Source organism: Chiloscyllium punctatum, chromosome 15, assembly GCF_047496795.1.
Source record: "Chiloscyllium punctatum isolate Juve2018m chromosome 15, sChiPun1.3, whole genome shotgun sequence".
NCBI classification, from domain to species: Eukaryota; Metazoa; Chordata; class Chondrichthyes; order Orectolobiformes; family Hemiscylliidae; genus Chiloscyllium; species Chiloscyllium punctatum.
Window position 1 is genome coordinate 71,378,320 of NC_092753.1, and position 14,666 is coordinate 71,392,985.

At 44.6% G+C, this 14,666-nt stretch overlaps 2 protein-coding genes across 2 annotated transcripts in view; one reads left to right on the forward strand and one right to left on the reverse strand.

Annotated features, from left to right (window-relative positions):
- The window catches only part of LOC140485861 (uncharacterized), a 48,295-nt gene extending 38,457 nt beyond the window's left edge, over positions 1-9,838 (reverse strand). The window contains exons 1-2 of the mRNA XM_072584316.1: positions 9,647-9,838; positions 2,262-7,827 (exon numbers count right to left, since the gene is read on the reverse strand). Of these exons, the coding sequence (XP_072440417.1) occupies positions 2,262-4,670 (2,409 nt within the window). The 5' untranslated portion in view covers positions 4,671-7,827; positions 9,647-9,838. The remainder of the gene's footprint in view (positions 1-2,261; positions 7,828-9,646) is intronic.
- A 117-nt stretch (positions 9,839-9,955) lies between these two features.
- The window catches only part of dcbld2 (discoidin, CUB and LCCL domain containing 2), a 124,607-nt gene continuing 119,896 nt past the window's right edge, over positions 9,956-14,666 (forward strand). The window contains exon 1 of the mRNA XM_072585428.1: positions 9,956-10,192. Within this exon, the coding sequence (XP_072441529.1) occupies positions 10,099-10,192 (94 nt within the window). The 5' untranslated portion in view covers positions 9,956-10,098. The remainder of the gene's footprint in view (positions 10,193-14,666) is intronic.

The window sequence follows — 14,666 nt, forward strand, 5'->3', positions numbered from 1 at the left end:
GGTTGAGGGGTGACCTTATAGAGGTTCACAAAATTATGAGGGGCATGGATAGCATAAATAGACAAAGTCTTTTCCCTGGGGTGGGGGAGACCAGAACTAGAGGGCATAGATTTAGGGTGAGAGGGGAAAGATATAAAAGGGACCTAAGGGGCAACTTTTTCACGCGGAGGATGGTGCGTTTATAGAATAAGCTGCCAGAGGAAGTGGTGGAGGCTGGTACAATTGCAACATTTAAGAGGCATTTGGATGGGTATATGAATAGGAAGGATTTGGAGGGATATGGGCGGGTGCTGGCAGGTGGGACTAGATTGGGTTGGGATATCTGGTCGGCATGGACAAGTTGGACCAAAGGGCCTGTTTTCGTGCTGAACATCTCTATGACTCTATATGGGGGTTGCGGCAAGATTGTGAGAGCTACAAAACAGTCAAGTAAAAGCCTGACATTGACATACTCAACAAATCATATTTGAGGTGGCAGCGCAATGGTATGCAGTTAGGGGATAGCTGCCCTGGAGTCCTCAACATTGATACTAGACCATTACATCAAGCTCGGGGATCAGGCATGGATCAATGAAGTATGCAGGAGGGCCTGCCAAGAACAGCACCAGGCATAACTAAAAATGAAGTGTCAACCTGGAAAAGCTACAACATAGGACTACATGTATGCCAAACTATAGGAGTAGCATGCAATAGACAGGAGTAAATGACCTGACAACTAACTGATTAGATGTAAGCTCTGCGGTCCTGCCACGTCACCATGAATTATGGTGAAAATTAAACAATGGGCAGGAGGTGGAGGCTCCACTAATATCTCCATCCTGAATGATCTGTGCAATAGACAAGGCTGATGTACTCACATCCATCTTCAGCCAGAAGTGATGAGCAGATAATCCATCTCAGCCTCCTCCTGAAGTTGCCAGTAGCACAGATGCTAGTATTTAACCAAGTTAAAAATCACACAACACCTGGTTATAGTCCAACACTCATGAGTCCTTAGATACAGAAGAGTCTGTGATCATATGCAACAATGCATAGCACTTTCCCCACACAAGTACCAGGAAATGACCAATTTCAGCAAGACAGAATTTAATCATTGCCCCTTAACATTCAATGGCGTTATCATCATTGAATTCTCCCACAATAAACAGCCTTGAGGTTACCAATGGCTAGAAAGTGAACTAGGCTAGACATATAAAAGGTATAAACAAGGTAAAAACAATGACTGCAGATGCTGAAAATCAAATACTGGATTAGTGGTGCTGGAAGAGCACAGCAGTTCAGGCAGCATCCAACGAGCAGCGAAATCAACGTTTCGGGCAAAAGCCCTTCATCAGGAATAAAGGCAGTGAGCCTGCAGCATGGAGAGATAAGCTAGAGGAGGGTGGGGGTGGGGAGAGAGTAGCATAGAGTACAATGGGTGAGTGGGGGAGGAGATGAAGGTGATAGGTCAAAGAGAAGAGGGTGGAGTGGATAGGTGGAAAAGAAGATAGGCAGGTCGGATAAGTCAAGGAGACAGTAAGTGAGCTGAAAGTTTGAAACTAGGATGAGGTGGGGGAAGGGGAAATGAGGAAGCTGTTGAAGTCCACATTGATGCCCTGGGGTTGAAGTGTTCCGAGGCGGAAGATGAGGCGTTCTTCCTCCAGGCGTCTGGTGGTGAGGGAGCGGCGGTGATGGAGGCCCAGGACCTCCATGTCCTCGGCAGAGTGGGAGGGGGAGTTGAAATGTTGGGCCACGGGGTGGTTTGGTTGATTGGTGCAGGTGTCTCGGAGATGTTCCCTAAAGCGCTCTGCTAGGAAGCGCCCAGTCTCCCCAATGTAGAGGAGACCACATCGGGAGCAACGGATACAATAAATGATATTGGTGGATGTGCAGGTGAAACTTTGATGGATGTGGAAGGCTCCTTTAGGGCCTTGGATAGAGGTGAGGGAGGAGGTGTGGGCACAGGTTTTACAGTTCCTGCGGTGGCAGGGGAAAGTGCCAGAATGGGAGGGTGGGTCGTAGGGGGGTGTGGACCTGGCCAGGTAGTCACGGAGGGAACGGTCTTTGCGGAAGGCGGAAAGGGGTGGGGAGGGAAATATATCCCTGGTGGTGGGGTCTTTTTGGAGGTGGCGGAAATGTTGGTGGATGATTTGGTTGATGCGAAGGTTTGTAGGGTGGAAGGTGAGCACCAGGGGCGTTCTGTCCTTGTTACGGTTGGAGGGGTGGGGTCTGAGGGCGGAGGTGCGGGATGTGGACGAGATGCGTTGGAGGGCATCTTTAACCACATGGGAAGGGAAATTGCGGTCTCTAAAGAAGGAGGCCATCTGGTGTGTCCTATGGTGGAACTGGTCCTCCTGGGAGCAGATACGGCGGAGGCGGAGAAATTGGGAATATGGGATGGCATTTTTGCAAGAGATAGGGTGGGAAGAGGTGTAATCCAGGTAGCTATGGGAGTCAGTGGGTTTGTAAAAAATGTCAGTGTCAAGTCGGTCGTCACTAATGGAGATGGAGAGGTCCAGGAAGGGGAGCGAGGTGTCAGAGATAGTCCAGGTAAATTTAAGGTCAGGGTGGAATGTGTTGGTGAAGTTGATGAATTGCTCAACCTCCTCGCGGGAGCACGAGGTGGCGCCAATGCAGTCATCAATGTCGCGGAGGAAGAGGTGGGGAGTGGTGCCGGTGTAATTACGGAAGATCAACTGTTCTACATAGCCAACAAAGAGACAGGCATAGCTGGGGCCCATACGTGTGCCCATGGCTACACCTTTGGTCTGGAGGAAGTGGGAGGATTCAAAGGAGAAATTGTTAAGGGTGAGGACCAGTTCGGCCAAACGAATGAGAGTGTCAGTGGAAGGGTACTGTTGGGGACGTTTGGAGAGGAAAAAATGGAGGGCTTGGAGTCCCTGGTCATGGCGAATGGAGGTGTAGAGGGATTGGATATCCATGGTGAAGATAAGGCGCTGGGGGCCGGGGAAACGGAAGTCTTGGAGGAGGTGGAGGGCGTGGGTGGTGTCTGGAACGTATGTGGGGAGTTCCTGGACTAGGGGGGATAGGACAGTGTCGAGGTAGGTAGAGATGAGTTCAGTGGGGCAGGAGCATGCTGAGACAATGGGTCGGCCAGGGTGGTCAGGCTTGTGGATCTTGAGAAGGAGGTAGAACCGGGCAGTGCGGGGTTCCCGGACTATGAGGTTGGAAGCTGTGGGTGGGAGATCTCCTGAGGTGATGAGGTTCTGTATGGTCTGGGAGATGATGGTTTGGTGATGGGGGTTGGGGTCATGGTCGAGGGAGCAGTAGGAAGACCTGTCCTCGAGTTGACGTTTGGCTTCAGCGGTGTAGAGGTCAGTGCGCCATACTACCACTGCGCTCCCTTTATCCGCTGGCTTGATGGTGAGGTTGGGATTGGAGCAGAGGGATTGGAGGGCTGCGCGTTGTGAGGGTGAGAGGTTGGAGTGGGGGAGGGGGGATGACAGGTTGAGGTGGTTAATGTCCCGGCGGCAATTGGAAATGAAGAGGTCGAGGGCAGGTAATAGGCCAGCGCGGGGTGTCCAGGTGGATGCAGTGTGTTGGAGGTGGGTGAAGGGGTCCTTGGAAGGTGGGCGGGAGTCCTGATTGTGAAAGTAAGCTCGGAGGCGGAGGCGACGGAAGAATTGTTCGATGTCACGTCGTGTATTACATTCATTGATGCGTGGACGGAGGGGGATGAAGGTGAGTCCTTTGCTGAGGACTGATCGTTCGTCCTCAGTGAGGGGGAGGTCTGGGGGGATGGTGAAAACTCGGCAGGGCTGGGAGCTGGGATCTGGTGTGGGTGTGGAGCTGGGAGTGGGGTCGGAGCCAGTACCTGGAGTGGGTGTGATGGTGGGGGGAACGGGGGTGGAGGCATGAGCAGGGGTGATGTTGCCCTCGGGGTTCTGGGGTATGGGGATAGTGACAGTGGGGTCTGTGGGGGGCGTGTCAGCAGAATGCAGGTGAGTGGCGCTGGTGGAGGCGGAAGTGGTGGTGATCATGGCAGTAGGGGTGGCGGGAGTCACTGAGCGTGTGGCATCAGCGATGATGTGAGGGCCGGAAGTGGCTGTGGGAGTGGCCATGATGTGGGCGGAAGTGACATCATCACGCAGCATGGGGGTGGTAGCTGCGTCAGCCGCATGGCTAATGGCGTTTCCGAGGCCAGGGGAATCTTCTGGAATGTTTGAGGAGCGCTGGTTATGGAGGTGGGTGGATAAAAGTTTGTTGTACTTACAGTTTTTGATGTTTGAGATGGAATTGAAATACTGTTTGTTGAGAGTATGAATTATCCTGAGGATGTAGTACAGAGTGGGTCCTTTGCAATTCTGAGAGAGTGTGGCCCTCAGCTGAGGTAGGGATGACTGGAGAGAGGTTAGGTGCCGGCGCATTGCTGCAAGCGTGGAGCGGAGGATGTTGAAGAACTGTTGCTGGTGTTTTTGAATCTGTAGTCTGTACTGTTTGTCCTGTTCGGGTCCGAACTCTGCTGGTTTAAAGGTGGTCTGGAGTCCGTGTGGGATGAGTTGGTTACGGAGGCAGGCACTGAGGAAGCAAATGTGGCTGTGGTACCGAGTTTGTTTCACAACATGGTTGAAGAGCTTCAGAGCAGAGGAAATAACCTGGGAGTTGCAGTGGGAGAGGGACTCCCTGAGATTCTTGTAGAGAGAGGAGGAAAACTTCTTCAAGGCAGGCATCCTTGCAAGAGGATTCGCAGTAGGGTTAAAATCAACAAGGTAAAAACAATGACTGCAGATGCTGAAAATCAAATACTGGATTTTATAAGAGGCTAGAAATACTGTATCCCCACTGCTTGTCCACAAAATCTCGAAAGCACAAGTCAGAATGTGACAGAATACCCTCCACTTGCCTGGACAAGTGTAACTCCAATAACATTCAAGAAGCTTGATACCATTGATGACAAAGCAGCCTGCCTGGTAATCATCCCCTGTCCTCCATCTTCATCACTCTCTTCATCATCAACACACTGTGGCAGCAGTGTGTCCTTCCTACAAGATGCATTCCAGAAGCTTACCAAAGATCTTTCGAGAGCACCATCTAAACCCGCAACCTCTTCCACCTCAAAGGATATAGACAGCAGATGCATAGGAACACTATCACGTGAATTTTCATAGAATCATAGAATCCCTACAGTATGGAAATAGGCCATTTGGCCCGACAAGTCCTCTGAAGAATATCCCTCCCAAACCCAATCCGAATCCTCTACTCTATTTCTGTACATTTCTCATGACTAATGCACCTAACCTAAACACCCCTGAATACTATGGGCAATTCAGCATGGCCGATTCATCTAACCTGCACATCTTTGGATTGTAGGAAGAAACCAGAGCACCCAGAGGAAACTCATGCAGACACAGGGAGAATAAGCAAACTCCACACAGACAGTTGCCTGAGGCTGGAATCAAACCTGGGTCCCTGGTGCTGTGAGGCAATAGTGCTAATCACTGAGCTACCGTGCCACCCTATGTTTTATACTTATGATGTAACCATTCAGGATTAATTGTCACATTAAAGAAACATTGTGTGTTAATTTGCATTGAGCATTGTAAGCTGTGGATTTCCAACTTTCTCATGTTCAAGGACTGGTACAATGTAACCCACAATCTGACTGCATACTTCAAAAAAAGATGTAGATATGTAATCAGGATGCACTAGAGGGATCCTCACAGTACTAATCAAATGTAAGCATGCATTTCTTGGACATTCACTTTAATGGTGCTGACTCCTGATCCTTCCCACTAGCATTTTCAATCTCTGACCTCCACAACTCCCAACATTTCCCTCCCCATTCTCAACACCAAACCCTGATCTCCTTCCCTCCTGAGCCCTATATTTCCTTAACACCACAGCCAATGTTGGTCTTCCCTGATCCAAATTGTCTGTCGTGCCCCATAACCTCATCTACTACCAGTCCTAACCCCTTATCTCCCTATTGCCCAAAATCTCATCCCTGACCTCTCCATATCCAGTTCCAACCGTCAATCATTGTGCGATATTGTCAAATGGACGATCACAAATCAACACCTGATTAACCTCTCTCCTGATTTTTGTTTCCATTAAAACCAAAGGAAATAATGTTGAGACAGATGGAAAGCTGAGGACAGAAGGACATGCACTGAGGGTCATGCCTCCAATCAAGTTCTTGTAAAAGATATAATTATGGTGCTGAAACAGCTTGTCCAATGTATGATCGGGTCAACTGGGGCACTACTCAACAATCAGATTTAGGTTTCTGTGTCCTGCATAACTTTGCTAATAATGGAATGCTCCAAGAGATACTGGAAGATGCAAGGTAATCAACATTTCTACTGCAAAAGATAAAGAGGAAAAGAAGAAAATGAAAGAGGTTTCATTTAATACAAAAGTAGTTTGAAAGATGATTGGTGAGATTTTAATTATAAACACCATAATGATCCAAAAGAAGCACTCTCATGAACCACTCTATGTTTCACTATTGTCAATAAGCTGGTCAAATCACAACTGCCTTCACAACGATATCTTCATCTTTGCCTTCAACTCTAAAAGTCTCATGTTGTCTCTCATCAATAAATGTATTTCAATGAAGCTTCAATAATTTAAGCCCACCATTCTAAATGTGCCTCCCTATTCTACAGCTGAAAATGTGTTGTTGGAAAAGCGCAGCAGGTCAGGCAGCATCCAAGGAGCAGGAGAATCGATGTTTCGGGCAAAAGCCCTTCATCAGGAATTGCTGCCTGACCTGCTGCGCTTTTCCAGCAACACATTTTCAGCTCTGATCTCCAGCATCTGCAGTCCTCAGTTTCTTCTAGAAGATCCTCCCTATTCTACAGTAATGTTTGCATCCCAGTACTTCCCCACAGTGAGACTGTAAGATGCATGTTCTCTCTCATTTCCAGGCTTTCTAAATGCCATCAAACTGGGATGTGTAATTACTGTATTGAGTTGCTGTTTCTCAGAAGGGATGTGATGACTCACCTATGGAAAATGCTGCATTCTGCTGTGTGAGAAGATGTTTATATCAGAAGCTCATTCCTAACCAGCTGTTACTTCATTTCAGCAGTTGTATCGTGATGTTTACTTGACAATTTTCAGACCCAAGGTTGGTTGTTTCAAGTCAAATTTCCCTTGGTTGTCTCTGATTTACAATCAGTTGTGGAAACAAAGGAAAAGCAAGAAGGAAAGATTTCGCATTTAAATCAGCAATGGCAAAAATTCCCTAATGAGTATAATTGTCCACCTTGGAAATTTTGTGTCACTGATCATGGGTTCAACAGACACAAACATGTGTATCCTCATGTGGCTAACGAACCTGACCCTAGAGCCACATCTCCAACCCCCCATTTGGCAGGTACTTCCAGAAGGTAAACTGGTCCTTTAGCCTCAAGATCGCTGGCATTCCATTCTCCAGCTCCTTTTCCATAATTCCTCTTGAGGACGGGGCTTCACAAAGAATTAATTACATTCACATTGGAGCTTCATGTTTCTGAGTATATTTTTCATCTGAACACATTTCTCATGCATTGATATTTATGTTGCATTTCTTGAAGGAAGTCTTCATGGAGGCTTTGAAATGCATCTTTTGTATTTCGCTCGTTCAAGTGCCTTCTTTCTGGTGAGCAAAGAAGATTTGCTTTGCCAGTCGAAACCAGCCATCCTATGAACATGGCTAGCACAGAGGAGTTGGTTTTGGATGAACATGGTCTCTTTTGAACACTTAAGGATGAACTTTGTATTTAAGGCAAACACTCTTCTGATTCTTCTTTGTGGCTCCAAAATTTGGACTACAAGTCAATGCTACCTGAAGGACCTTGAGAAGTACCATCAACACTGCTTGAGAAGGATTAGCCGCAAGAGCTGGGAAGACAGGCATACTAACATCAGTGTCCTTGAAGCAACCAACTGCATTTAAATATGGTAGTGCTAAAAAAGCAAAACGTATTTTCACTTGGCTGACATTAATCCCATCTATGTTCCATCTCCTAGACTAGGAAAATATACACTGGGGTGGAAAATCTGAAACTCAGAGTTGTGACCATCAAAAGAGTCATAAATTATGCAGAGACTCAAACATGCTGGTTTTACATTGTCACTTCAGGCCAAGTCTGTTGAGGTGAATAGTCAGAGTTGAGTTTTCTCTAGTCAGGAGTGCTAACTTTTCTGTCCCTGGTCAAAACTATATTTACTTTCTCCATAGAAGGACATGCACAGGAGGTGGCTTTTTGATGATTTTGGAGGAGACCCCAGACAAGTGCCTGTGCTCCCCTCAACCAGACTCCCACTCACTTTTATCACCCTGAGTTGTCCACTCTTCCTAATCTTATGTTCAGGTGAGTATCGTAAATACAGATGGTGCTAACATATTGATGCCCATCAATGGAGATCTGGCAGAAGGAAAGGGACCCCCGGCCTGATAAAAAGGAAAGTTATTGTGACTAGCAGATCTGTCTAATGGCTAGAACAAAGAATTTGGGGACAAACCATTAGCAGCTTATAGGAACATGCAATTGAATTCACACAGGCATGATGCCAATTCCTGCTCTTGCTATTATTTCAGCGAGTACAATTTTAACATAAGTAGATTAAACAAAATTTTAAGCAATGTCACCAGCTCTAATCCAAAGAGTGTACAACCCACCCCTGCCTTGCCTAATGCAACCATTGTGAAGGAAGCAGATAAAAAAATTTTGAATTAAAATTTAATTGGATTAACTTAGAAATATTAGTGATCTTACAGGAAGTAATCAATTTTATTATGCCTTTTACAAAACAAAAGCTTTCCTGTATTACTCTGCAGCAACTATGGTCAATTGTAAACAGACATTGAGAAAGAATTAGACTCTAAAGATATCTTTAGAAATGGCTTGGAAGTACCGGTGTTGGACTGGGCTGGACAAAATTTAAAAATCACACAACACCAGGTTAGAGTCTAACAGGTTTATTTGGAAGCACTAGCTTTCGGAGTGTTGCTCCTTCAGGTGCTTGTCCTGATGAAGGTGCAGCACTCCGAAAGCTATTGCTTCCAAATAAACCTATTAGACTATAACTTAGTGTTGTGTTATCTTTAGAAACGGTAATGGAAAATGCCAGAAATCCTCTGCAGTGGTGGCAGAATCTGCAGAGAGAGAGAGAGAGATCGAGTTAATATTTCACATTGTCGATGAAAATGTCATGGTTCTGAATCATTCTCTATTTCCTTCTCTACAGGTGCTGCCAGATTTATTGAGTATTTCTGTTTTTATTTCAGATTTCTAGCATCTATGTATTTTCCTTTTGTCTTTCCAAATATTACTTTGTTCGCATACAATGAGATGACACAGAGCATTCAGATCATGACTTTTCAAGATCTAGCACTATGTGTTACTAACAAACCAGCCTGTGTAAATTTTCTTCTCTCTAAGTATGGTGACTCATGTTGGGCTACAATGCTCAGCAAGCTTTTCCATGAGAGCAGCTTGCAAATAAAACCCATCCTTATCCAGATGTGCATTTTCCAGCAGCAGTGATTCGTGGAAATGGAAATGAGGATTCAGGCTGATTTCTTTTTTGTAGTATGAGGGCACTGAGGCTGGTTCACCCATGTCCTCTCTTACACATTCAAAAGCCATAACCCAACCAGGCCCCCCACCCCACCCCACCCCCATCTCCAGGTGGCATTGAGATTAAGAATACTTACACTTTGTCCTTGAGTTTTCTGTTGGTATCACTGAATTCATTTGTCCCGCAATGCCTGCGAATAAAAGCAATAAATAGAAATATTGTAGTGAATTTCAGTTGTCCAAGCTAAGTTCAGGTGCAACCCAACTGCAGGAACATCTTGACTCAGTTCCCGAAGTGTTGGCGAGGGGGGTAAAGTGGTGTTGGGGGGGGGGGGGGGGAGATGCAGCTGAAAGGGGCTGGAGGGGAGTCAAGGGAGAGTACATAGAGCAGCCGTGCCCACCCAGGGGAATGTGTCCAACAGACAGGCTGCATTGTGGGATGAGCGGAAGCGGAGGAAGTGGTTGACCAGTCAGTGAATGTGGTTGAGAATTGGCTCTTAATCGCGGCAGATAGAGAGAGAGAAACAGAGAGCCGGAGTGCGATCGTTCAACAACTCCGCCACATTATGCCTTCCCTTCTCATCTCGGCATGGAGGCTGGGACGCTGAGAGGAAAAGCCATCAGAAAGCTCGGCATCTTTTTCTACTTGCTTACAGCATTAAGCAGCGCGATCGGACAGAAAGGTGGGTTAGAGAGACGGCGGTAGCGGCAAACTCTGCGATTTCTCTCTGTCTCTTCACAGTAGTTTCTCTCTCGGTGGGGAGAGGGGCTTTCCATGCCTCTTGTTGAGTTAGTTTGTGCTCTTTTTAATAAATGTTTAGTACGTTTGTACTTTTTCTGTCCCCTCGGGCCATGAAACAGCGGAGTGAGGGTTTTCTGGAGTAGTTCAGAGATTGAGTGGAAAGCTGGGGATGGGGGATGGGTTCCCATCAGGTTTTTGGTGAACATTTTAAAGAGGCAGGTTTTTTTTCATACATGGCCTACAGACTAATTCTCCTTTTATAGTTGTTAAGCTTCGTGCCTAACCATAACATGAATGCTAAAGCCAATCTCTTTTTGAATGTTGCAGTGTTTCAAAGTTTGCAGTTGTCATGTCTTATTTAATGATTCATTCGTGTTACTTTCTGAACTTTAGTTTGTAGTTGTGTTTGTAAGAGGTGTGTCTTAAGCCCCATGCTAAACTGAGATAATTTTGAAATTGATTTGGTAACATTGGAGAGGAGGAATAAAAACACATTTCCATGTTGGATACAAATAAATCCTTTAAATTTATTGTACAGTCAAGAATATGCAACCCGTATAAAAATGTTGCCAATCTCCTCTTGTTTGAGTTCTCCCATGAGTAAGAGTTCAGGTTAGGTTTAGACCCAGTGGTTATAGATAATTAGTTCTGTTCTCCAGAACTAGGCTCATTGGTAGTGGGTGGCTAATCATTGATAATGTTATATCAACATACACAAACAAAACACTATTTATCTTGGCAATTTTCAAAATTTAAAAATACACCATTTCTCATAGATTAAAAATCATCATATATTGTAGGCAGTCTTGAGTTAATTGAAATATCAACAAGAGTGAAAGTTTATTGTTTGCCTTCATGACTATAAATAACTGATTTAGAATTTGCATTGCTGCCATTTCTTCTGTTTAATCCAAGATGTCCAAGCTTCCCTGTAACCTCTAATCCTCGACATGTATGTGGGTGTTAGCCATTGGTTTAGTCGTAGCATTGCCACTTCTGAGACTGAAGACCCTGGGGTTTAAGTTTCAGTCCAAAGAATGGGAGGCAAAATTTAGGCTGACAGTTTGAGTGCATCCCTGAGGGAATGCTGCGCTGTCAGAGGTGTTGTGTTGCAAATGGAACATTAAATCAAGGACCCCATCTGTCTCATTTTAAAACAAAATCCATGATGTTGTGTGAAGAACAACCATGAGGTGTTCTGGCCAATGTTTGCCTCTGAGTCAACACCATCAGTACAGATTATCTGATTATTATCACTATTTGTTTGCTATGTACAAATTGATAGCTGCGCTTCCTACAGTACAGCAGTAACTATGATCCAAAAATGATGGTTTCAGAGCACCTTACAACATCCCTGTAGTTTAGTGTATCTGATCTCAATGCAGATTTTTTTAAAAAATAGTATCCTAGTTCAACTGCAGGTGCTTTTTTGATATTAATCATTTCAGATTCATGTGCTTCTCTACCACCCTCTGTTATGACACTGACTAGTAGCTTCACTTCAAAATACCATCTATGTCCTCAACCAGCTTTCTCTTCATACCACGGAAACATGGATTCACCACCACCACACCGCCCCGCCCACCACCACCACCACCACCATTTCAGCCAGTTATGCCGCAATCCACAGTAAATGCAAGTGCTCTAATGTTACCTCCCCTGTTTGTGATCCTTTGCAATTAGCGTTAAGGTTAACCTGTACCATTTACAGTATGTCAGTATTCCAGTGCGAGATTAACCTTAGCTTTCATGATCACAAGCCTTACAACTGAAACTCAAGAACCTTTAAAATTCAATGAAACTGCCCCATTCAGCTGGAAGTCACAAGTGGCACTTTGTTTTTGTACTAGACTTTGTGACACAGAAGCAACTGGAGCTTCTAATTCCGAATGCTTTTGCTGAATCTTATTCACTGTCCCCTGTGCCAATAAAGTATAAGATTATTTCCTACTTTTCAACAAATAATTTCCTCACAAAAATAAGTCCGACATTTCAAATAAAAATGCAAAACAACGGCAACATGTTTATTCAGAGCCACTACCATTAAAATGCAGATCCAGGATTATAAACTTAGTAGATGTTAAAATCAACCTGATCTATATTGTTCCTCCTGCCCCCATCACAATCCAGATCAAATTTGAGGTGTTCAGAATTACATGCATGCAGCTACTGTGTAGACAATCCTTGAGGACACATCAACAATTTCTGTCTATACTCAATTTTGAGGAAGTGACTCATAGCATTCCAATATATTCAATACTTTTAGAAATCTATACATGAAGTACGTTAACCACAAAATTCCTGGAACTAGTCATCACCTATCATTAGTTAGACATCCCCAAGACAATTTAATTTCTATGTTAATTTGTCTTGCCAGCTGTTGGAAGTATGTGATGGAAACAGTGTGGCAACCTCTACAGGGCATTTAGGATTTAAAGGAAGTGGCCAAACAACTGTATATCATCTTAACTAATCAGATTGTAGGATTGTGAAATGAACATCAAAGTGTAAATTATGTTTGCAAAAGCATGGGGATAGAAAAAGATACTGTTTGTTTCTTGCGCTCTCTCTTCTCTCTCTCTCTCTCTCTCTCTCTCTCTCTCTCTCTCTCTCTCTCTCTCTCTCTCTCTCTCTCTCTCTCTCTCTCTCTCTCTCTCTCTCTCTCTCTCTCTCAATCAAAAGTGAAAAAATCTTTCAATGACCTCCAGCAATTTAAACCTAAATTAATGTGATTACACACCATTTTGTAGTTTTGGTCCCCTTACCTAATGAAAGATGTACTTAGCATAGAGGGAGTGTATCAGATGTGCACGGGTGATTCCTGCGATGACGTTTTTCGTATGAGGAGAGATTGGGTCAACTGGGCCTGTTATTTACTGGAGTTTAGAACAATGAGCAGGGGGTCTTATTGAAATCTAAAATTCTGATAGGGCTGGGCAATCTGCTTGCAGGGATGATGTTTTGCCTGGGTAGGAGTTCCAGAACAAGGGCCCATAGTTTCAGGATATTTGGACTGAGATGAGGAGAAATTTATTTGCACAATGAGTGGTGAACCCTTGGGAGTTGTGGAAGCCAAGTCACTTTTATATATATATAACAAGGAGGAAATAGATTCCTCGAGGCTAAAGGTGGCAAGATGTATGAGGGAGAAAGTGGGATGGTGGCGTTGAGAGACAGTCAGCTATGATCATATTGAAAGGCAGAGCAGGCTCCTCCTCCTAGTTTCTATGTCACACAGTTGTACAGCACCGAAAAGGATTCTTCGTCCAACTCATCCACGCCAACCAGTTATCCTAAACTAACCTAGTCCCATTTGCGAGCATTCGACCCAGATCCCACTAAACCCTTCCTATTCATATACCCATCCAGATTTCTTTTAACTGTTGTAATTGTACCGGCCTCTACTGCTTCCTCTGGCAGCTAATTCCATATAAGCACCATCCCCGCGTGAAAATATTGCCCCTTTGGTCCCTTTTAAAGCTTATCCCTCTCACCTTAAACCTGTGATTTTATGATTTTATAAACCTCTAAGGTCACCCCTCTGCTTCCAACATTCCAGGGAAAATAATCCCAGCCTATTCAGATTCTCCCTATACTCAAACCCTCCAACCCTGGAAACATCCTTGTAAACCTTTTCTGAACCACTTCAAGTTTCACAACATCCTTCCTATAGCTGGGAGAACAGAATTACATGCAATATTCCACAAGTGGCCTAACCACAGCCGCAACACGACTTGCCAACTGCAAATTCAGTGCACTGACCAATAAAGGCAAGTGTATCACATGCCGCCTTCAGTATTCCATCTGCCTGGTACTCTACTTTCAAGGAACTATAAACCTGCATTCCAAAGTCTCTTCGTTCAGAAACACTCCCCAGGAACTTGCCATTAAGTGTATACGTCTTGCTTTGATTTGTGCTACCAAAATGCAGCACCTCTGTTGGAATTAATTTTCTGTCAGGGAGATTGGTTGAAAATAATTAAGACGTATCAGGTAATTAAAAAGTTGCTTAGACTGAAATGACATGAATGATCTGTCTGTGAATAATATACTGTGCAAGGCCAGCAACTTCACACGACTTAAGCATTTAATTGGACAGCCAGACCACATGATACTCTTAGTGAAGCAAGTATGGAGTGCCACATCATGGGCTGCAATTTTTCAATTTCTGTGTTTAATTGCTCATTCGCCTTTGCCTGAAGTTACTGTGATGTTTGTGGTTAAGTAGTGCGGAGTACACATGGCCTTACCATTATTTTAAGTGTTTGGGCCATAATTACCTACAAACAACATTGATCTCCTCAGCAAATTTATAACACATTCTCTAACAAAGGGCAGTACTGAAGAAGGGCCACTGGACCGGAAATGTTAACTGCTTTCTCTCCACAGATGCTGAGTTTTTTCTGTAATGTTTT